At 44.6% G+C, this 21,571-nt stretch overlaps 1 protein-coding gene across 1 annotated transcript in view; it reads right to left on the bottom strand.

Moving 5' to 3' along the window:
• The window catches only part of TLL2 (tolloid like 2), an 88,038-nt gene that overhangs the window by 21,334 nt on the left and 45,133 nt on the right, over positions 1-21,571 (bottom strand). The window contains exons 3-10 of the mRNA XM_048311737.1: positions 16,835-16,906; positions 14,215-14,385; positions 13,321-13,438; positions 12,740-12,918; positions 12,318-12,423; positions 7,254-7,378; positions 3,203-3,318; positions 1,261-1,363 (exon numbers count right to left, since the gene is read on the bottom strand). Of these exons, the coding sequence (XP_048167694.1) occupies positions 1,261-1,363; positions 3,203-3,318; positions 7,254-7,378; positions 12,318-12,423; positions 12,740-12,918; positions 13,321-13,438; positions 14,215-14,385; positions 16,835-16,906 (990 nt within the window). The remainder of the gene's footprint in view (positions 1-1,260; positions 1,364-3,202; positions 3,319-7,253; positions 7,379-12,317; positions 12,424-12,739; positions 12,919-13,320; positions 13,439-14,214; positions 14,386-16,834; positions 16,907-21,571) is intronic.

The following is a 21,571-nucleotide window of genomic DNA, read 5'->3' as shown; positions in this document are numbered from 1 at the left end:
CCCCCTGCTGAATTGCCGTCTGCCTGCCTCTTCCGACCTAATTTCATGGGCTCAGCCCCATGCGGGAGCCATGGCCACTCATGCAGCGTCTCCTTCCAGATGGAAACACTCCCAAGTCCACCTGCACTAGGGGGACAGGGAGGTGCTTGGCTTCTGAAGTACCTTTAAATTACTCAGCAGAAAAAAAACAAACGAGGAGCTAAGTTGCAGTTGCTGGAGCAATGTTACCTGATGCATATGCAGCAGAGAACAGCAATAAATGCTGCCAGCTCCAAAATAAGGAGTAAACAGTAAAACCAGCTGCCAACTACACTGAAAGGTAGGCCCAATGAAACCTGGGAAGCAGCATGGCTTCAGCCTCAGCACCTCACCTGGTACCAGGGCTAGGATGTCCAGTGGGGCCAAGGAGAGCACCCAAACCTCTCTAAACCCTCTGACCCAACGCTGACTAGCCCAGTTCTGTTCTGCAGCATGGGATGCAGCCCCTCTAACACAGCTGGGGATGCTGCTCAACCCGATTGCTTCTTTCCTTTTAGGCAGAAGGGGCTGTTTACAGTGCCACATTTTACATGTTTGGGACACTGAGCTTAGGGGATGAGGTCAGGATCAGAGGCAATGGCAAAGTAGGTGGGACTCCTGAACCACTCAGGTTGACAGAAGGCCTGCAGGTATGATAGCAGGAGGCAGAGAAACAAGGAGGATACAGAGGAGCTGCACTTCCTAGAGATCTCTGGAAGCAGGAGCAGACTGGAGTCCTTGCACAATTTGACACTATAGGCATGGTCTAGCAAGTTCCCCGCTAGGAGTACAGAGGCTCAAAGTACAGAGTACTGTGTACTTGTAAACACAAATACATGAGAAATAATGGCTGGAGCTTGGGTCAGGAGTTGTGCAGCTGCTTCATTCTGACTGCCTGACAGTTCTTCCCTGGACTTAGGAAAAAGCAATAATAAAACTCCAGAGACGATATTTTTAGTCCCAGCCAGGGCCCTGGCTCACTTCCCTCCCTGCCTCATTTCTCAAGCTGGAAAAGGAAGGAATAAAGCCTTTGCAACCAAAAGGCTTGGAGCATGGATCATTTGGAGTGAGTACAGCACACTGACATCTCTGGATGGAGACACTAAGGGATGGTCAGTGCACTGGCTGGACCTAGGCTCCTTCCAAGTAAAGGAAAGTTTGTTTCTGTTTGTTTTCCCCAGCCACTCTCCAAAGCATCAAGAAGAACACACTAAATGCAATTAAAATGAAATAGCTACTCACCCAATAATGGAGCCTTCCTCCAGTAGCCATCACGCACCTCCACATAATCATACCAGCAAAGGCGACTTTTAAATAGGTCCATCGATGTGAAATTTAACATAATCTGAAAGGAGAGATTGCACATTTCTCTTTGGGGAGGGAGTTACTGTAAAGAGAAGACCCTACAGATTGTTTCATTTTTGCTATAGTGCTGCATAAGTGAAAATGCAGGCAAGGACAGTAGGGATGTGTGTGGGATTTGTACACCACCTTTTGTCAAAAAAGAAAGGCTTCTCAAAGTATTTTAATGAAACCATGACAGTACATGACAGCAGACAGCCCTTTACTATCAACTCTGTAATTCAAAGTCAATACCCCTCAGTTACTTAAACAAAAGCCCAGTTTGGATTTTTAAAATTAAAACCCAAATCTTTGGTTTTGAGTAATGTGAACATCACAGAGAAAGACATTGTCACAAACCACACATGCTCAGGGTCTATACCTGCATAAAAATGATACTTGCAAGAAATATCTGATTTTGCTAATTAGGTTCCACATTCTGACCATCAGACTCACCATCATCGTGATGCAAGTGCACTCAGTGGCTTTACCAAACAGAGCTTGGCATAAAAATGCTATTATTTTGGTCTCCTTCCTCTGTGAGATGGATCATGGGCCTTGGTCTGGGAGGTCACCTATGGAGGTCACTGTTGAAGTGTACTTGTATTTTTTCCTTGCAAGATTTGACCCATATATTCATTTACACCCATAATCTGCACATAGTCACAGAAATGTCTTTACTTTTTTCACATTTTTGCAGTATTCTGACTTTGGAGAGCAAAAGGAGATTCATCTGTTTCTATACAGATGAATTCTATAAGCCCAATATCTGTTCTCAGCTAACACCTCAGTGCAACAATTTGCATCAATCACTGCATTGGATTAAACAGGTAAATTGAAGCATTTAATCTGAAATCAATTCTTTATTTCCTTTTTTAACATTAGTGGTTCAGCATTTAGATGCTGGGTCCTTCCCGACACAACTCTGAGGAGGCAGAGAAGCAAAGGGAGAGTTTATAGTACGATGGACACCACGAAACTCTCAGTGCCACTGTTTTCAAACCTGGACAGCTCTTGGCCCTCTTGCCCCAGCGATGCTCTCCCTGCAGCTGATGGCAGCAGCTCAGCATGGCATGGGACTGGGCTTGCAGGTGACACAACCAGGTCCTGGAGCCAGGCAGCTGCTGCAAAACGAACGAGCTCTGCGCTTCTTTGTCCGAGTCTGAGTCTTAAGCATGTCTTGAGGGTGATCCTCAGCAAAGTCACTCTGCCAAGGAGCTCCCAAGCTGGGCTGCTCATTCTTGCAGCCTGGTATGGTGTGAAAGGCCTGAGGGGCTGGTGTTACTGGATTAAGGAAATTTTGCATTTCTACAGGAAGATCAATAAAACAAAAGGAGCTGGGAGGAAAGTGGACAGGGTGGGTGATTGATGCGCAGCGGGGCTTGGTGTTTCAGGGCGGGAAGTGGAAGTTCCCTGACAGGGACATTATGCCTCTATGACAGGGGCAGGCCACGGATGTCACTCATGGCTCCTCACCTCACCTCAGGACCCCAGTCTGCAGCACATTTTATCTAACTCATCTGACTGGCTTTGGAGTGTGTGCTTGCCAAAGCTAACAGGTGGCAGGAAATGTCCAGGCAGGGGTTAGTCTCAAACTGAGAGGAGGATCAGAAGTCAACACATGGCCCAGATATGTGAGGGGCTCTGCTCCAGCATCACCACTTCTCTCCTCAAGAATGTGTGTTCTTGACTCCATCTCTCTCCTGAGTGGTGCTCAGGAGCATTTCCTGGCTCCACACGCCAGGCATACAGAGATCTTCTGGCAGGTAGTAACACTGTCATCACAGGCAAAACCTCACATGAAGGAAGTGCAGAGTACACCTTGTGCTGCTGTGGCACCTACCTTCTCCCCTGGGGTCACTGAGATCCTCCAGACACAGTGGGAATAGGAGGGGTAGCCATTTGGAAAGCCAGGGGCTGAGAAATTACCTGATGAGTCTTGCAAGGTCTCTCCACAAGCTGCAGGAGAGGGGAAAAAAACCTGTCAAAAAGGAGTGACTCTGAAACACATCAGGGTCTACCAAACTGTCTGCTCATGGCTGCTGCGTGCAGGTCGGTGGCTGGTACTCCAACAGTGCTCATTCATGGTAGTGGCCAAAGGTCATTGACCAGCTGAGACCTTGCCAAAGGGGTGACGTGAAATTTGTCAGAATTTCTGGGATAGAAGATGATCAGTGCAAGGACACAGAGGAAACAGCTTCCAAAGAAGAACCCTTCTTCCTTCATCTTCTTTCCACATGCCAGCACTTTCAAGTTTCAGCTGAGGAATATCTCATTCACTAATCAAATGCAAAGTATTAACCCCACCCCACCTCACAACCCCACACTGCTACCAGCAAAACTGTTTTCCCTTCATTACAAGCTGCTCAATGAGGTTCTCCTTAGTTACCACTTTAAGTTGTCTTTTTTTGGCTTAAAACACCCTAACAAAAGCAGGGCAAGCCCCACCGCCCTCATGCTGTGGCTGCCCAGCACCTTCCTGGCCACTGTGCTGCACAGGACTACATATGAGCACAGCAGCCCATTGGTCTCCAACTTCCTGTTTTGCAGCCTGCTGCAGTTGATGAAATGTAGACCCCAGAGCGACTTTTGGGAAGCAAGGAATATGCCCATGCATATGCTCCTTCAGGGAACTGCAACTTCCAACATCTGGAAAAGCTGTGACTACTGTAATTCTGCTCTCTGAGCCAGGATGACTGAGCTGGAACAAGGAGTGACCATCTGCAGAGCAGCTGGCTGGCTGGGTGGGAGGACCACAAATATCAAAGCTCCCATTTCCTTGAGACTGCCCACTAGACGCATCCAAATGCCAATTGCAAGGAGCAGGGACCTTGACTTGCCTGCTTCCCAGTTGTTTCTCCCATTTCATAACCAACTGATATTATAAAGCTGCCCTGGATCTGCAACTCTGTTTCATCAGACACAGTAAGGCAGCCCCCAAAAATCCCCGATGAAGCAGCAGTGCTTTGAAAGATCTGACAAGGCCTTCCCTTTCTCATGGAAATACCAGGGGTTGTTCCTCTGCTTGATGCTATCACAAGCTAATTTTGCAGCCATGATTACATTTAGATGGGCGGGTTGGCAGTTGGAGATTAAGAGAGACTGATTCCATTGAAAAAGTTTAATATGTTCAAGCAGGGGAGAAGGAGTCACCTAGCCCAGAATTTCTTAATTTCCCTAAGGAAGTCTGATCCACAGCTTGACAGATCAGACTAGATGAACAAATGTGGGGACACAGAAAGGGGTTTTTAAATATTTTCTTTTTAATAAAGAGGGAATTCCAATCCATAACTCACCAGGATAAATAAATGTTCTTTTTCTCAGCTCAAAAATCTATTTAAACAAACATGAAATGATAAAGGGAGCTCCAAATCATGCGAAACACGCACAACATGACCATAGTGACACGAGATTATTGTCCTCAGCTGAACCACAGTGAAGGTTTCCAACAGCCCAGACTTAATTCTCCCAGAGTGCAATTACACAGCTACTGGCAAGACTCTGTAATTATGGAACAGGTAAGAATGATGCCTTCAAATAAATACCTACTTTTATTCCCTTAATCTTGTCTAGCCTCTGTTTTCAGGTAGCCACCACTTCAAGGCATCACTACTGTATCTACTTGCAAAGACTACGTTGCTGAAATATGCAAGGAGACCTATCTAACTCTCCGACCCTTGCAGAGGAAATCCCCAGACCCTGTGACAGGCTGGCCTTACAGCATGGAGGAAAGCGACTGCTTGCAGTGCAGGGGGAAGCACAACAGTGAGCAATGCATCTTTGTGGGTAGAGCACAACCTCTTGCAGAGCACTCTAAAAAGCAATATGACTGTACTCCACTTAGTAGCAAAGAAGCCAACAGGTCCAATAAGGCAATGGTTTGGTACTTCTAGGATCCAAGAAACTGAGCAGGTAGAAAGGAACAGAGGTGAAAAGCAAAGTAGAAAGGTGAATGCTTCAGAACTCGTTTGTAAATGAAGCAGTTGAGTGATGGGCACTTGCAGCTCATCAGCTGGTTACTGGTACACTGCATCTTTTTGAAAATGCCCAGAGAACTGGAGGAGGTGATATAATGCAGGACCATTCTCAATTTACAGTTTAACCATTCCTGCACAATTAGCACAGCTACACAAGCCTTTTTCCTTTAGCACAGCACAAGACAGCAGGATAAGCTGTTTTAAAGCTTTTGTAGTGACTGCAGTCATCAAATCCTCAACTGTGCAGCCATAGCAAATTTAGCATTAACTACTATGTAGCAGACTGCATCTTGCCTTCCAGAAATTCCTTCAGCAAATTTCATTTGGTTCCACCTGGCCTGGCACTAACTTTAACCCAGCAGGTATAAGCTTTGGGGAATTAAGAGGAATTTGAAACAGCAGGGTTTTAGAATGGACAAGCTAAGCAAGCCCTAACTGTAGCAGCCACATGAACGCCAGTCTAATGAGCTGGAGAGTCCTGTTTCTTAAAACAGACACAGCAGTTGTTCTGGCTGATTCCAGTGCATACTTGTAACTCATCTTCCACCATACTAGCTCTTTTTTTTTGGGATATATTATTAGGTATTCTCAGATGGAGACTCTCTTTCTAACAGGGAAGCCATCTGCCATTCAACTTCTGAATTATGTTGCTGCACTTTACCCTAAAATCCTTAGCTTGACTACTGAACATAAGCATAAGCGTCTTCATCCTAAAGTCTCGTTCAGACCCTGCTTGAACACACAGTTGAAGTCCTTTGGTTTTGAACTCCTTTGCTTTGTATTTTGCAGAGGAAGAAAACTTTTAAAGCCACAGATTCAAATGGCAGATGAAGATGTTAATGTCATTAAATATACTGCACTTCTTCTCCTCAGATGCAACCTGTGTATATATTTTGATGCAAAGAAAAAAAGAAAACCAAAGCAGAACAACAGGTATTTGAAAAAAATGTTTAGTAGGCCTAAATCTCTAATTATTTTGCTGCCAAATATGTTCTGAACTGCAATAACCTCTGCTAAAGCTTTGTGGGAAAAAAAAGTAGGAAAAGTTCTACTTTGCAAATGGAAAACTTGAGACTCACAGAAGAGTCCTCATTTTAAAGAAAGTTGCTTTGTAGCTTTTAGTTAGTACCTCAGGCCAAAGTGGCTTTTCAGCTTGCCTTGAGAAATCTAACTCTGTAATTGATTCTTCCAGCTATGGGAATGAAAAGCCTGGTTGGATTAAGTCTGACTCAGTCAAAAAACATAGTGCAAAATAAATTAACCCCTAAACTAATCCGTGACATAATTTTGCAAGAACAACATTTTGTTCAACCAAAATCAATTTGAAGATAATGATGAGTGTAAAAAGAAAAATGTAATGATGAGGTAAAAAGCAAAAAAAGAAAAAAGGTTTATTAGAACTAATAGACCCAAAAGTTATACCACCCATTATAAGCTAAAAGCAATAATCCTTGAACATACAGACCCTGAAGCCCTCAGAATTAATTATGGACCCTTATGAATTCATACTTTCTGACCTCTTCTGCTGGATGCAGAAAAACAGTGGATTTGCACAGCAGCTATCCACCACTTTCCAGGGCCTCAGACGACCAGAAATCTTTCCAGCATTGTGCTAACTCCTAGTCCCCACTCTGTCTGTGGTCTTGTACATTGGTTTAATTTTCTACAAATACAGCCTACACTGGACCAATCTGAAGCCCTAAACCCAACAAGAATGTTGGCAAAATACTAACAGTAGACACATTTTTAGGCAAATTCACTTCTCCCCCACAGCTCCAGCCTAAAGCACTTGATAGTCTGTGTTTCCCAAGTCTCTCTCCTCAAAGGCATTGTTAAGGTGCTCTTGAACTCCCATGCCTACCACATAAACCATGTGTCTATGATAAAGCAGGATCCATCTCCCCAGGCCATATTTACCTGGGCATTTGTACAACTTCCTTGCCTGAGCGATGTCTCCCTGGCTCAGGCGAATGCGCTGACCAATAGTTGGCCGGACCCCATTATCATCTCGACGGGGAAGGATGGTGTCAAGGAAAACTCCTCTAAAGGGAAGAGCAGAGAGACACAGAGCAGTGAAGCAGGGAAAGTGATGCAATGAACAGAAAGTAGTGCTGGCAGGCCTCCCACACCCATCCCCCTGGCCATATATCCCATGCTAACAAGCAAGAGTGGGGCAGCTTCTAGTAACTGCTAACTATCTCAGGACAGCCTTCTCACTACAGCAGACAGCTTCCAAATGTACAGGCAAGTCTGCCAAGCCAGAAAATTCCTCTTGGATAGCTCGAAACTGCTGCTGCCTCTGTTTGAGGTAGCACATTCCTTGCCATAAATCAGAAAAAGCAATGAAATATTCTTGCAGAAGGTTCATGGCACATCTGGCTCAGCAGGAGCACAGATCTGGCATTTAAGTCAAAGGAGCAGAGGGAAGGGGAATTTTCTCAGTAGCAGATGGGGTTGGGCTGGCAGTGACTGGGGCTGCCACAGACAAGAGGAAAAGATCATGTGCTCTACCTTTGTTCTGTATGAGTCTCCAAGCTAATAACTCTACTTGTCTCTGCCTCTTTTTACTTGCTACTATTTCTTCCATGTGCTTCACATTCAGGAGCTCTTTACTGCACTTCTGATCTCAGTCCAGTGAGGGATTTAAGCTCAGGCCTCACTTCTATCAAAATGCAGTCCATGCAGCCAAGCAAGAGCTTGCACGCAAGAGAGACCCCAAGGGAGCATTAGGACTGCAGGGAGGGAGGGAGGGAATCAGAAACCTGAACTCCAGGTTGGCAAAATCCAAGCTCTTGCAGCCAGGCTGTCCAGTCCACAGGAACCTTTCACTGCACCCCTGAATGCCAAACAGGCTTGGGGATGCCAAGGCTAACACCGAGCTTAACCTTCAGCATCAGCTTAGTGAAGCAGACTGCTCTTCATGAAGGACAGGATATAACTGTCCAGAGAGTCCAATGGGAAATCAGGGCAGAAGCAGTAACTTTAGTGCTGCCTAGTCCAGAGGTGGTAAGGGAAAGGGGGAAATTGTTTTGTAAATATTCAAACTGAAGAAAGAAATAGAAGGAAAGGAATTTAATCTGTTTTGAAAACTGGAATCAGCTGTTGCATGGGAGATGTTGGGGTTTTTTCAGCAGTAGAAAAATTCCTGATCAGCACCAAAATCAGTACTTACAAGATCTGAGGTGAGTCCATCAAATATTGATTTATAAATTCAGTTTGGCATTCTACATGCCAGCTGCATGCCTTGGACTGGATTTATTTATGTATTGAAAACAAATCCTCCAATTCCAGAAACACCACAAACATAGAAACAGGTCAGTTTGCTCAAAGTAAATTTTCAAGCCTCCTCAGGAGTTCATAGAAGAACTCAGCATTTGGCAGGGACATACTTCTGTGGCCTCTGAAATGCTTTCTGCAGATCTCCAGGCTCAACCAGGGAAGAATTACAGAATTTAACAGAAAAACCACCATTTGCACATGCAAACTTTTGATTCTTTTTCCCATTCCAGCCCTCACAAATGCACACTCACAGCCCTCAGCTTTCTGCACATAGTGTATACCTCAGGCACTGCTCACACAACACAAACAACCCATAACTTCAAACTAGCCTTGTTATCTGCCAAACATATTTTCTTCCAGAAGGCTGTACTCTAGGCAGATTTTTGGTTTTGCTTTTTCCTCCAACTGAATTTTGTTCGCCTTTCACATGCATTGCTGAACATGACTCCCAGCTACAAAGCAGTAAGTAGTTTCTCTCATTTTGCCATCAAAGGAACCAAGAACAGGAGTCTGCTTGGCCCAAACCACACAAGTTCCAGAAGTCCCATGCTGTCCACCTAAACACCATCTGCTTAAAAACACTTCGAGTGTAAAGTTGCACATTTTTGGTGAGTGTCTCTAAAAGTGCAAATATTTTAATAAACACCAAACAGACATCATTAAACAAAGCAGCTCAGGAAATCTAACACCGGAACCATTCTTGAGCAGCATATCTAAACTCTCCTCCCAGAGGTAGGAAAAGACCCATGGATCCTGGATGCCCCATTCTCTTGCTGTCCAGGCATGAGCAGAACATGCATTAGCTGCCCAATGCAGTGGTAAGTCAAGCACAACACCCCACCATTCCTACCAGCGAAGAACAACAGAGTTTGAGAAGAGATTCACAAGAGTCCTTAGCATCCACACAGTACCCTGAGTGTGCAAAGTGCCATGCCAATGCTATGAAATTATCAACTGATTTAGCAAATGCTAAATATTCATGTCCCAATAGATAGGGTAAAAAATACAGGTGCTTAAACAACACTCAAGGAAGCAGATATTCAAGGCAGTTTAAGAACTGAGCTGCAGGCAGCTACCGTTTGTCCCAGTTCTGTATTTTTATCTCCATGTGCAGAAGAGAGATTACATGACTCTTCTTCACGCAGTAAAACCTGTGGAGGATATCTGTATGTCTTGTGCAGGATTAGGACAGTGCATTGCAAATACAAGATGTCCCTGGACATGGAGGCAGTGCTACCTACATTCTGATTTGAACACAAGCTTTGTAGAGGTCATGTTTGGTAACTCCAGACTGTGCTGCCATGTCTACTAGCAAGCTACCTAGTGAATTAAGGTAACAGCTACTTGCTTAGGACTTTGTGGAGGTTTAAACTTTCTTCTTGCTAAGTTGCCATTTATGGTCTTGACCACTGTAAAAGAAATCGTTTCATGATACAGCAACATCCAGGTTAGATTGCTGCCATGTCTGTAAGGAACCCATCAGGAAATAAAAGCCTGCAGCCACACTCTGCAAAACAGGCAAATTTCTGACACAGATGAGAACAGAAATTCCAATGGTAAAATCTTGTTCCTGCTGTCATTACAGTCTCTTGTGCCATACTCCTATTTCTATTAGCCACAGACACAAATGAGAGACATATTTTGCTATGAAATGGAAAGAAGGAGTGACTCTACACCAATTCTCAAAAGTATGACTAGCACACTAGCAAGACTCATCAAGTCTCAGAAAAGCTGTACCTTTCTGTCTTAGGTAAAAGTTTTGAATAAAAAGAGCCCAGGATTTATAGCAGCATTAGACCATGGCAAGCACCATATGATTTACTATTGTCAATATTGTCAGAAGTTAAAAACAAGGTTGTGCTAAGTGCCAGGTAAGAATTGCTACAAGAGAGTAAGTCACAGATGTGACTCTGTGTCCTTCCCCTGCTCACTCACACATCCCATCTCCACTGGTCAGGGGCTCACACCATCTTATGTTGGCTTTCTGGTGTCTGCTAATGTATTAACACACCCAGTGCAGCCCTTCCCTTGCAGGGCCACGCAGGGACTCTCTCCCTTTCCTAGCCACTGATCTTAATGAAACTTGCTGGAACTTAATATCTTCATGGACTCTGTGCTTTTGTCACTTTGGGTTGCAGTTGGGCAGCACTCGCCAACCTCAGTGAGGTGGGAAGGATACATGCATACACCCACCAGTCTTTGTGGCTGGTCAATACACTGCTTCCTCAGGGAGCAGATGTCAAGACAGGTCTTGGCAAAGTAAAAGCCTATTCCCAGCACTGCTTATGTGTGGTGAGAGCACAATCAGCCCACAGAGGCACTTAGTGCTCAGTTCAATTACTGCACAAAGATTGCAACTGGGGTAAGGGTGGGTCACAGAGACAAAGGGCTTAAAGAAAACAGACTTTAAAATCCTATCGAGCACCAATTTAAATTTAGAAGGACTCTTGCCATTTTTATCCCATTTTGGCCCAGCAGTGCTCTGAAGGACCCTGGTTTTCAAGAGACACAGACTCAAAGGCATCCACAATATAAATGGCTGTAATAACTTAATCCTGCTTTTGTGCAAGACAATTCTAACCATTTAGAGTTTAGCAAATGCTGGAAGGGTCCAGCAGATGCCTCAAGGGAAGAAAAATTGTTTGCTTTGGGTATCTGATGCAAAGAAATCTCCGAAGGCTGCAAAACACCCTTGCCCAGACACCATCTCCTCCTGCCACAACAAGCAGCATTTCAGCATGTTTGGTAATTTTCCACTGGTTGATGTGAAGTCATCAAAACAAAAGCACAAAACAACAGGCTTGGCCCTTCAATACAAGGAGTAAGAAGATTAACAAAGTCCCAAAGACACCTTTAATTTTTGCAACAAAAATTTGCCAAGAGTGTAAATACTTCCACTGTACCTTCCAACCCCTTTACTCATAATATGTAGTGACAGAAAGCTCTTGGGAAAGAGCAATAGTAGGGTTTACGGAAGAAAACTTCTAATAATGCAGCAAAATGAAGCTGGTCATCCAGTTACTCTCATTCCAAATCCAGGACGTAACTATGTTTATAACACCTCTCTATCCAGTAGAGCAGCCTGGTCAGAAAGTGGGCTCCATCTGGAAGGATGAGATGGGAGTCAAGGACAAACAGCCTATGCAGAAACTGGCAGTTAGTTGCAGCAGCACTGATAACTCCTCCATGACAAAACCCAGTCACACAGAACCACATAGCTGCAGAGGCCATGATCGAAAGCTCATGCGTAAATGATTAAAAAAAAACCCAAGTAATTAAAGATCATGATCTAGAGTTAAACTCTTCCTTGGCACAGCCACTATAGACTCTGAAGGTAGTAGTATTGTGGCTCCAAAGCATAAGCTGGACAACCAAGGGATTCAAAGCTTGATTTAGTGTTACCCAACTTGCACGTGGGCACATATGCACACAGATACACATGTGCTGCCTGGAAAAGGCTGCAAAGAATGTTAACAAGGCTTTGGAAACTCTCTAAGATTATCAGGATTATTACTGAGTAAATACAGTGGAAAGGGGAAAACAGGAGCCCACCATACTACGCCCACTGTGCTTTTTCAAATATTTTTCAAGCCTTGCAATGCAGCAATAGATCAGAGATCCCTTTTTAGGCTCTATATATCCCACAGAGTCAACCACAATTACCAAAAATAGTCCTAAGGATGTGTAATCTGGAATTATCACCTGGAGAATGTGTTCCTAGCATAGTGCATGATGCTGTCGAAGTCATAGGTCTCTCCAAGTGAATTCACTTCCCCAGCTTCCATCTTTAAAAAGTTGTACTCCTGACCTGTGATGACAAACAAAACGGAAAAGAAAAAAATCACTGTAAGAGGAAAAAAAAAAAAAAAAGAAAAAAAGAAAAGAAGATGCCCTCTACCTCTGGGAGCCTAGAATGAAATGGATATGCTCCTGTGTTCCAACAATTCCAACTGGACATCCAAAATGTCTATTCATATAGCTATTTTGACCCTTATTCTAGACAAGAAGTAGCAATATTTCTTCTTCTCCATCTCAACTCACAGAGCACCAGCATCTTCCACAAGTGAAGCAAGAAAGGTTTCTACCCAGCCAAAACCCAGGAATAACCTGAAGTGTGATTTTACCTTGCTGTATGTTCTCTCTGATGATAGTGACATGCTGGTCCCTGTCAGGCCGTGTGTGCTCATGCCAGAAACCCACCACATGACCCAGCTCATGAGCCACAATACCAAACTTGTCACAGTTCTTTCCAATGGATATAGCCTGAGGGCCTCCTCCTCGGCGACCCACATAGGAGCAGCACCTGGAAAAGAAAACCCACAAACCCATGCAGCACTTCAATGACTTGAGAAACTCTGAAACATAGGAACAGAGGATGGCATCTGGCAGGGTTCAGGACAGGCCAGCAGTTGCATACACTATATATGTATGTATACAGAAAACATAAAGAAAAAAGTGCGTATCTATAAACATGCATGTGCACACTTAAGTGTTATCCCAGGAAAAAAGAATCCAGAAAGGCTTAGCACCTTCTGAGCAAATACTAAACTGTCCTAGCAACCCTCACTGAAAGAGACCAGCTGCATCTCTGTGGCAGATTCTCCAATGTAGCCACTGGTCGATTCTGGGCTAGGCTTACAGAGCCATGTGTCACTGAAAGGGCTGTTTGCAATACGGAGCTGCAGGGAGTGTGTGCATCACTTACCCACATGTTCTGTATGTGAACACAATGAAGCTCTCTTCATCAGTTCTCTCCACAAAGGTCACACAAGTGTGCTTCTCCCAGTGCCTCATTGCTTGCTTAAAGATAGCTCTTTGGGTTCCTGGAAAAGAAATCAAGATGAGCAAACAGTGAAGGCTTGGCTTTCAGGAAAATCTCTAAGGGACTTCATCTGGATATATGGGAACAGTCAACCTTTCAAACAGCCAATCTTATGCCTGTAGACACCTCTAGGACTCTGGGGCCCACTTCCAACTATAGCATTAATTTCCTGTATAATCTTTTCTCTCCTTGTGCTTGATGAATTAACTGCTCTAATAAAAAGGTAGCAAACTTTACAGATTAAGTACGTCAATATTTGTGCACATAAAACATGTCAGCTCTCTAGGCACAGGCCATTCTGGCAGAGCTGCCAGGTGTTCTGATCTGAACACCAGCTACTAAGTGATGTGACAAATTTGCTCTGTCACCCCAAGACACCCAGGAATTTCATGAGTGCTACAGATGCTCCTCAAAACTAATGCAAAGCTATTGTCAGAAACCTAGAGTAGTTCTGTTCCTGCTCTTCCAATAGCAGAGAGGATTCTTTTCTGGAAACACAGGGGGTGAGCACAGCCCACAGGTGCTGGCCCCTAAAGGAAAGTGACTCAGTCACTTGATTATTTCTTGGACTCCAAGAGAAGAACCATCTCGCTGCGCACCTCAGCTTCAGGCTTCCACAGTGCACAATTCCTTGTGCAACGACATGCCCACCCTATCTCAGGAGACAGATTTCCAAGGGCCTGAGTCATTTGTGGGAGAACTCTGTTCCAGAGATTTCCCACACAATTTGAGACACAAACCCCGTAACTAACAGAAGACAGTGTTTTCACTACTGACCAGTGAAATTTCCTCCGATCACATAGGGAATGACCCCCCCTGGCCAGATCCTCTCAGCCCTGGATGTGGTTGCCCTGCGCACTCTGGGAGAGGAGTGTGTATCCATCCCAGACTCATCTTTATATTCCTTCCTCTTCGGGCTCCTTGCAAGCGTTGTGTTCTGCCTGCCGTCTGCAAGACAGAGTGGCAACACTGTTTAAATCCTCTTTAGTTCCACGTGCAGCCCTCAGGTAATACCCTGGAGCTTCAGAAAAAGATAAAAAGAAAAAGCAAGGTGTTAAACCAAACCACAAGTCATAGCCAGACGTGCCAGTGATTTTTTTGGGACTTTGAGACTGCTCATCTACAGAAAACTGACCCTTCTTATTTTGGAACCTCCATATGAACTGTGCCAAACCTGCTCTCCCATTAGGATATAAAAGCACATCCCTCCCTGTCTCTAGCCACTCACTCTCTGCAACAGCAACTTCACAAATGGGGACATAGTACTTAAACAAAGGGAACAGGAGGTGGGACTCAAACAAGCCTAGACCCATCCACTCATCTGCAGAGAATGGTTTGTTCTATCAGGAATAGCTTCACTCATTCGAGTTGGCCTTGGAAAAAGGTGACAGACTCCTAACTGAAATCTGTACTCAAGGCTGAAAAGTATTTGGTTTCACATACCAGGTCTTGGGTGGTTTGGAAAGCTATAGATCAGACAGTCTCTGCTGGAGGAGGGATGCTCAGGATGGAAAAACAGAAGTGCAAATCTCCATCCATGCTGAATCTCTTATTTTAATGAAAAGGAGCAAAAATACAAAAGGGAAAGCAGAACACATCTCATTTCTTGTTGCAAAGGGTAGAGGAGGCCTGGTCGTGTGGTGTTCGGTGCTGGCCTTAAAATCTGCCAGAGGATTCATACAGGCTTCTAGGCAGACCCTGTACCATGCCCTACATCTGGGCTGCTGCTGCTCTGCTCAGATACTGGTTATACATACACGAGTTGCACTTTTAACGTGGTGTTAGTCTGACCCAGAGAAAATATCCTTTACTCAAAGCTTCCGAGTTGTTCACCCCCTGACTGATGTGCCATGGGCAGCTCAAACCTCAAAGCAGCCACAGTCCAGCTGGGCTTTACAAGCCTGTGTAAGGACTGTGTAGACACACCACTTGCTACATAAGCTCCCTGTATTGCACAGCCAACGCATCAGCTGGACTAGGGCAAAGGAGTAACTTCAGGGATTGCTGGCCTAAAGGGTCACACCAAGGTGAACATCCTTGTCACCTTGAAGAGCAGCACTGCTGATGGTGGCTCCCCAGGGGACCACTGTGAAGCCCAAGAATACAGCAATTTGTATGTAAATCAGCAAGACCAGCCACAGCTTTGCTTTCCAAGTCAGGGACATGGGCTGCCAGGTTATTAAAAAGCACAGGTCCTGCTAAGACCTTCCTCGAGTGACCAGGGGGGCTGCTGAGAGCCTCTTCTCCTATTCATCCCTCCAGCTGAAGCACCAGTGAACAAACCACTACTGTCAAGGCTGAGGGGATCAATACAATGGGAAGGAAATTCAGGCAGTATAGGGGAATGAAAAGAATGAACTTTAAACCCTCCCTCCTGCTTCACCAGGTCAAGCCCTTCCTGCTGAATACCTTGCTCTGAGCTGCAAGACAAAGACGGGAATTTGCCTTTTGTTCCTCTTACTCCTGAGCACCTCCTGGCATTTCAGAAGCTGCCCCATCCCCAAGCCAGCTGCTGGATCCTGGAAGGCTGATGCTCTGAGGTTGAGTGTTCTCTCAACAGAGGAGGAACCACTCTCCTGCTCTTTGCATACACCTGGTACTGCTGGTACCAGGTACTAGCACAGGCAATGGCATTATGAGGTCCACAGCTAGAAGAAGAGAGAGGGTCTCAAGACAGAAGTAGTCTTGTCTTCTATTCACAAATTGCTCCTGGGGCTGCCCAATAGCTCTGTGGATTTGCACATGGACAGCTGCTGACAGCAAACCCAAGTGAGGAGTTGTCTGCCCTGTGCTCTCCTGTGCCTGGTGCAGCAGCAGCTCTGCACAGGGGACTCTGGGTCCACACTTCTGTGCCACCAAGGCTTCCATTCCTTGCCAGCAACACACCCTCTTGGGCAAATTCTCCTCACCAGTCTTGCAACAGCTCTTGACTGCTCCTAACTCCTGCTATAGTTTTCTGCCTTTAACAACTGAAATTTGTTAAATTCTCCTCCCTGGAGAGGCCTGACACATCCTTCTGTCAGGGCCTGCTTGTGGGTGGGGGTGAGCAGTTGCCTTTATATCACTTTGGATATTTTTCCCTCTTTCATTCACTTATTAAACTGTCTTTATCTCAATCAATGGGTTTTCTCACTCTTGCTTTTCCTGCTTTCTCACCTCTCCTGCTGGAGGAGGGGACTGGTGACTGGGTGCTTGGCTTCCAGCTGGGGTCAACCCGCCACATTATACACAGCAAACCCACCCTTTCAGAGAGTTCACCAACAGCAAAAAATGCCTGGGCAGGGCTGATGTCCCAGGCAGAGAGGTACACACATGTACACAACAAAAATATGTTTTTACAGAGTGTAAAAAAAATAAATAAAAAATACCCAAAGGTCTGGGTGGGGTACAACATTACCCTTTTTAACTGCTTTGTCACTGTGGTCAGTTGAAGTGGCATTCTCACTTGACACCTCTTCTCCCAGGCCTCCTGCAAAGGAAAAAAGAGCAGAGACTCATCTCTGGTGAGCTGGTTGGCAGAGCTCTGATGTGGAAAGGACAGCAGCTACTAGTAATGTCAGCTGGGGGTCCGCTGGCCACAGAAACTGTCTGCTTTCCCTGTGCAGGGAACAGGGACTAAATGCCTGATAAAGCTAGGCACTTTTCCTGGATTTGTTCCTAGCCTACAATGACACCCTGCAACTCATTACCATACCATGCCTTAGTTTCTCCATTTGCTGAATAGGCAGAAAGTCTCTTCTAGGGAAGGCTAATTTCATGGAGATTTACTGAGAGCAGGAGCTGAATGAGCTGATCTCTGTAGAGGTATTGCAAGAGCAAGTTTCTGCAGTCTTGGTGGCAAGGTAAAGAATGAAGAGCACGGTAAACCACCACACGCAGAAAAGAATACACTGTTAGTCATTCGGCACTGCTGGATGCAGTGTGGACACTTCCAAGAGGGATGTCTCACTTTCAAGACAGCTGGACATCTTCCAGTCACTGAAGCAGTCTTGCTTCGCCAGCTGGAAAGCTCTCCTTTGCTCTGAAGCTGGCTACTATCAAATCCTTCTCCAGCCCGTCCAATGCGGCAAGGACAGGGGAAAAGGTATATCCCTGACACACTGGAGAAGGACTGAGAGGATGGTAACAAATCTCCAACATTATACTACTACAACTGATAAGAATATCAGAAAAATTATGATGAAAGATAGTTACAAAACAATTCAGAAGAAAATAAAATACTCAGACTCTCAGCTGGCTATAGGTTAGAGCTTCCTGGTCCAAGAGACACAGTAAATCAGGGGTTTGTCTCCCAAAGGAAGTGCCATAGTTTAACAGAGCTTGGCTGGACAAAAGCCACTAGATGTGTGAACAGGAACAAGCCTGATTCAACAAGATGGATTGCTCTGAACTCTATCACTCTTTTCCAGCTTCAGTGTCCCATCCTTAAGATTTCCCTTTGTTTTCTTTCATGCCCAGTCCTCTTCACTTCCTTAAGCTCAAGCTCAACAAAAGTTCCTCTTCTCAGTTTTACATCCCCAGGACTTCTCACACCCCCACCCCTGCAAAGTATGCTATTCTTCACACAATATCTCATTCCATTTAAAGGAAACCCCAACTAGCCTTTCATCACCAGAATTATTAAGGCATGCGGTCTTTGCTGAGGCAAAGGATAATTTTGTGTTTCTAAATAAATGCAGCTTGCTTCCAGTCACAAACAGATTGCTTCTTAATTGAACTTGGGAGGTGAATTATATGGTGAATTAGGGAAAAAGCACAACTCTGTATTTAGTGAATTGTTCTCCTAAGAGGGAGCTGCATGAGATTGAATTGCAAATGATGGCACCAAACCCTAGAGCCGGGCCCCTCTCCTGTGCCCGAGCTGCTGACCTCTGCTGTGCCGTGGTGCCATTCGAGCGCACGGCTTTTCCAAGCTGTGAGCACATTCTTTCCCAGAGATCAGTGCAGGCCTTGGTTTCTTATGCAAAGAAGAGGTTTGAATAAACTAGTGTGACTAATGAAATCTACAACATCTTTGCATATTTTGTCTTATTGTAACCGATGAAAAGGGAGAGCACTACACAAAGGCCAGATATGGGGGTGCAGATACACCGGATATTTCAAACTCTAATCTCACTCATACAGACAGGGAGCACCCACAGCCTTGTGTCCCACAAGGGTGCTTTGGAATCAAACATGAGAACTTTAGAAGATTCTGTTCTGATTCACCTTGTTTTAGACATTTCCTATCGTCACGATGCCTAAAGATAACACAAAAATTGAAGTGACTTGACAGACATTTAGCCCTCTTCTGATTCTTTTCAAGAGAGGGCTAATGTAGGATCCCAGAAGAACTGATATGCCACTACCAATAAATAAGGAAGCCAAGAAATGCACCTTGTGTCTGGAAGCAGCTGCACATAGGTTGCAGGCAATGTGTAGGTCCTGTTGTCCCCTCAACACTCCTGAAGTTGTACCTCTCTGTTGGACTACTCTGTCACATCCAAAAGCAGAACATATTCCAGTGTTACTGCTCCAGAGCACGAAATGCCCATGTATATACTGAAGCCCATTATCATTGGAAACACTGGAGAAGGGAGAATTTCAGTTTGACATTGTGCTCTGTGGAAAGCCAATAAAAGCAGGCTTGGTACCCCACAAAGGCATGACACTGACTTTAATGGATATCCAGCAGTTAACAAGCCCCCCAAAATCACTTTCATCCTCAGTATTTCCCACCTGCTGCTGTGCTAGACCAGCACTCACCTTTCTTCAGCCTGGCTGTTTGAGTTTTGTCTGTTTCTCCCACAACCAGTTGATGATACGGAATTAGTTAGGTCATGTCTCCATACAGAGAGCTGTACTAGGTTTCCTAAACCCTCTTAAACACCACATTTTTGTAATTCAATTCTTCCTAATAATTTGTCCTACTTAACAGCTGCAACCCCAGCAGAACACTGCTGGACACCCTAACTAGGCAACTTATTTTCTGTGCATGACCTGGCAGAGACACAAAAGAGATTCTCTACCCGGGCTGGGGAATATTTCATCTTCTACCTACAGTGCATTTGTACAACAACTTGTTTTTTCTGTTTCTCACAGACCAGCACTGCCAAGGGATCTTGGCTGACTGAAGGAAATGTCCAGTAGTTTGAAAGCACCACAAATCTGAGATAAATCCACCATGTCTGCAATCATGGCTGAAGAACAGGTATCTAAATTGTTTTAAGGAACTACAAGCAGCCTGAGGTGGTAAGTAAGGGTCCAGCAAAGCAGAAGCAGCAGGCTAGGGCACTGTTGGGAAGAAAGTAGTTCCTCTCACTCTCCCAGGAGAGGAAACTGAAAATCCAATTTTGTTAAATGAAGTCCAAGTCGTTCAGCTGAAACCAAAAAAAGGACAAGATGCTAAGAGAGAGAGCGTGCATGAAACATGCCATCAAAACCATACTGCTTGCAGTTCCCTTACACCACTAGCACAGGCAAAAGATCTGCAACCTGAAGGAAGAGCAGGAATCAGACTCCACTCAGTACCCTTACTTCCAGTAAGAGAGGGTGGGACTTGCAGAAGTAGCAATATATCAGACCTGAAAATGTGTCTTCTACAAGCTGCAATTTAGGATTGAAGGTATTTATTGCTGTACATGTTCTGGTTTGGGTTTTTTGTTTAAGCCCAGGTAGTCTGAATCACCAAAGAGGGGACAACCAGATCTCTTGCTAATTAAAGCTTCTGTGCTTCTTTCACTTGTCTATGGACCATGAAGGGGTTCTTGTCTGAAAAATGAAGAGGAAAGCCAGGCAAAGCAGTGAAGCAGTCTGCTGGTGAATCAGAATGCATGTAGTCGGCCCAGAAATACCTACCACCCTCCTACTGGGTCTGTTTAAGACCTCAAAGCTGCTTGAGAGGCAGCTGATTTCGAAAACATTTTAGCACCATCCATCTTCGAGCTTTCATCTGAAAACATTACTCTGAGGCAAGATGAGTTACCCAACTGAAAGCAAAGGAGAAACATCAGCCTATCCTGAGTCAAGCTTCATTTTCAAATGATACCTATCTATAATGCTAGTCTAAAACCCAACTAGTGACAATAGGAATTGTAGTTGTCTGAAAAACTGCAGTCTGTGAACACAGAATATTCTTACATGGGAAATTGGATGGGATGAAGCTTGCAACACCTCCCTTTTTCCCAAACTGTAAAAGATCCCATTAAAATCAAAACCACTTTCAGAACAGGTCCAAGCCGGGATAATTTTTCCTCTCCGGACCAATGAAGAATCTCTTCATGTTCATGGAGTTTTCCTTTCCCTTTTCTGGCTGCTGTCCACCCAGGGAAAGGGTTCCACAGCTGAACTTTGAAGGTAGCTACCACCCATATGCTCATCACCTCTGCTGAGGACAAAGGAGTCCACAGTGACCACTGAGGACTTTGGCAGATTTTCCAGTTTTTCTGGTTTAGCCGAGAATAACTTGGCTGTGCACATAATTATTTGCTCTCAGGTGAATCAAACCACAGCAAGACTTTTTCTGATATATCTTACTTACTGTGGAGAAAAGGCCATTTCAGAGCTGGGTCACAACACAGTGATAAAAAAAATACTTTTTAAAAATTACTAACAATTTCACCTCCCCTACCCATGCCTTAGAACACCCTGCTTTCATAGTCTCACTCAATATATTGGCTAGTCACATGCCATGGCTTAGAGACTGGATTTCAAATGGAGATTGCAATGAAGCACCAAGTAGTGCAGTTAATATTAAACACTAGTCACTGGTGAGAGTTTCAGTTCTGGTGAGTTCTGTCGTATTACAACCATCAGAGAAGCTCCTGGAAAAACAGGATAAGGCAAACAGTGTTACATGCAGGTTTTTAACTTCATTAACCAATGGTCAAGAACTGTTTAGCACAGGAAAAGCTTTACTGCACTGGGTTTTCTAAGCACAGAAAAAGTGATGATTTTATTAAAACAATTTCTGCTGGGAAAACACATTCAGAATGCAGAACAGATGTTTCCCAGAGCTGGTGGAGAGTCTATAGCAAAAACCTTTCCTAAACCCCCATACCCTGGAGATCTGAGCAAATGATTTGAGATATATCCTTCAGTATTTCCTGTCAGTGGAATAGCTGAAGTTCCCTCAATTTACTTAAAGAAAAATAAA

The sequence above is a fragment of the Corvus hawaiiensis genome, chromosome 8 (genome assembly GCF_020740725.1).
Source record: "Corvus hawaiiensis isolate bCorHaw1 chromosome 8, bCorHaw1.pri.cur, whole genome shotgun sequence".
Taxonomy (NCBI): domain Eukaryota; kingdom Metazoa; phylum Chordata; class Aves; order Passeriformes; family Corvidae; genus Corvus; species Corvus hawaiiensis.
Note: the sequence above shows the minus strand (reverse complement) of the source record. Positions and strands in the feature narration are given on the sequence as shown.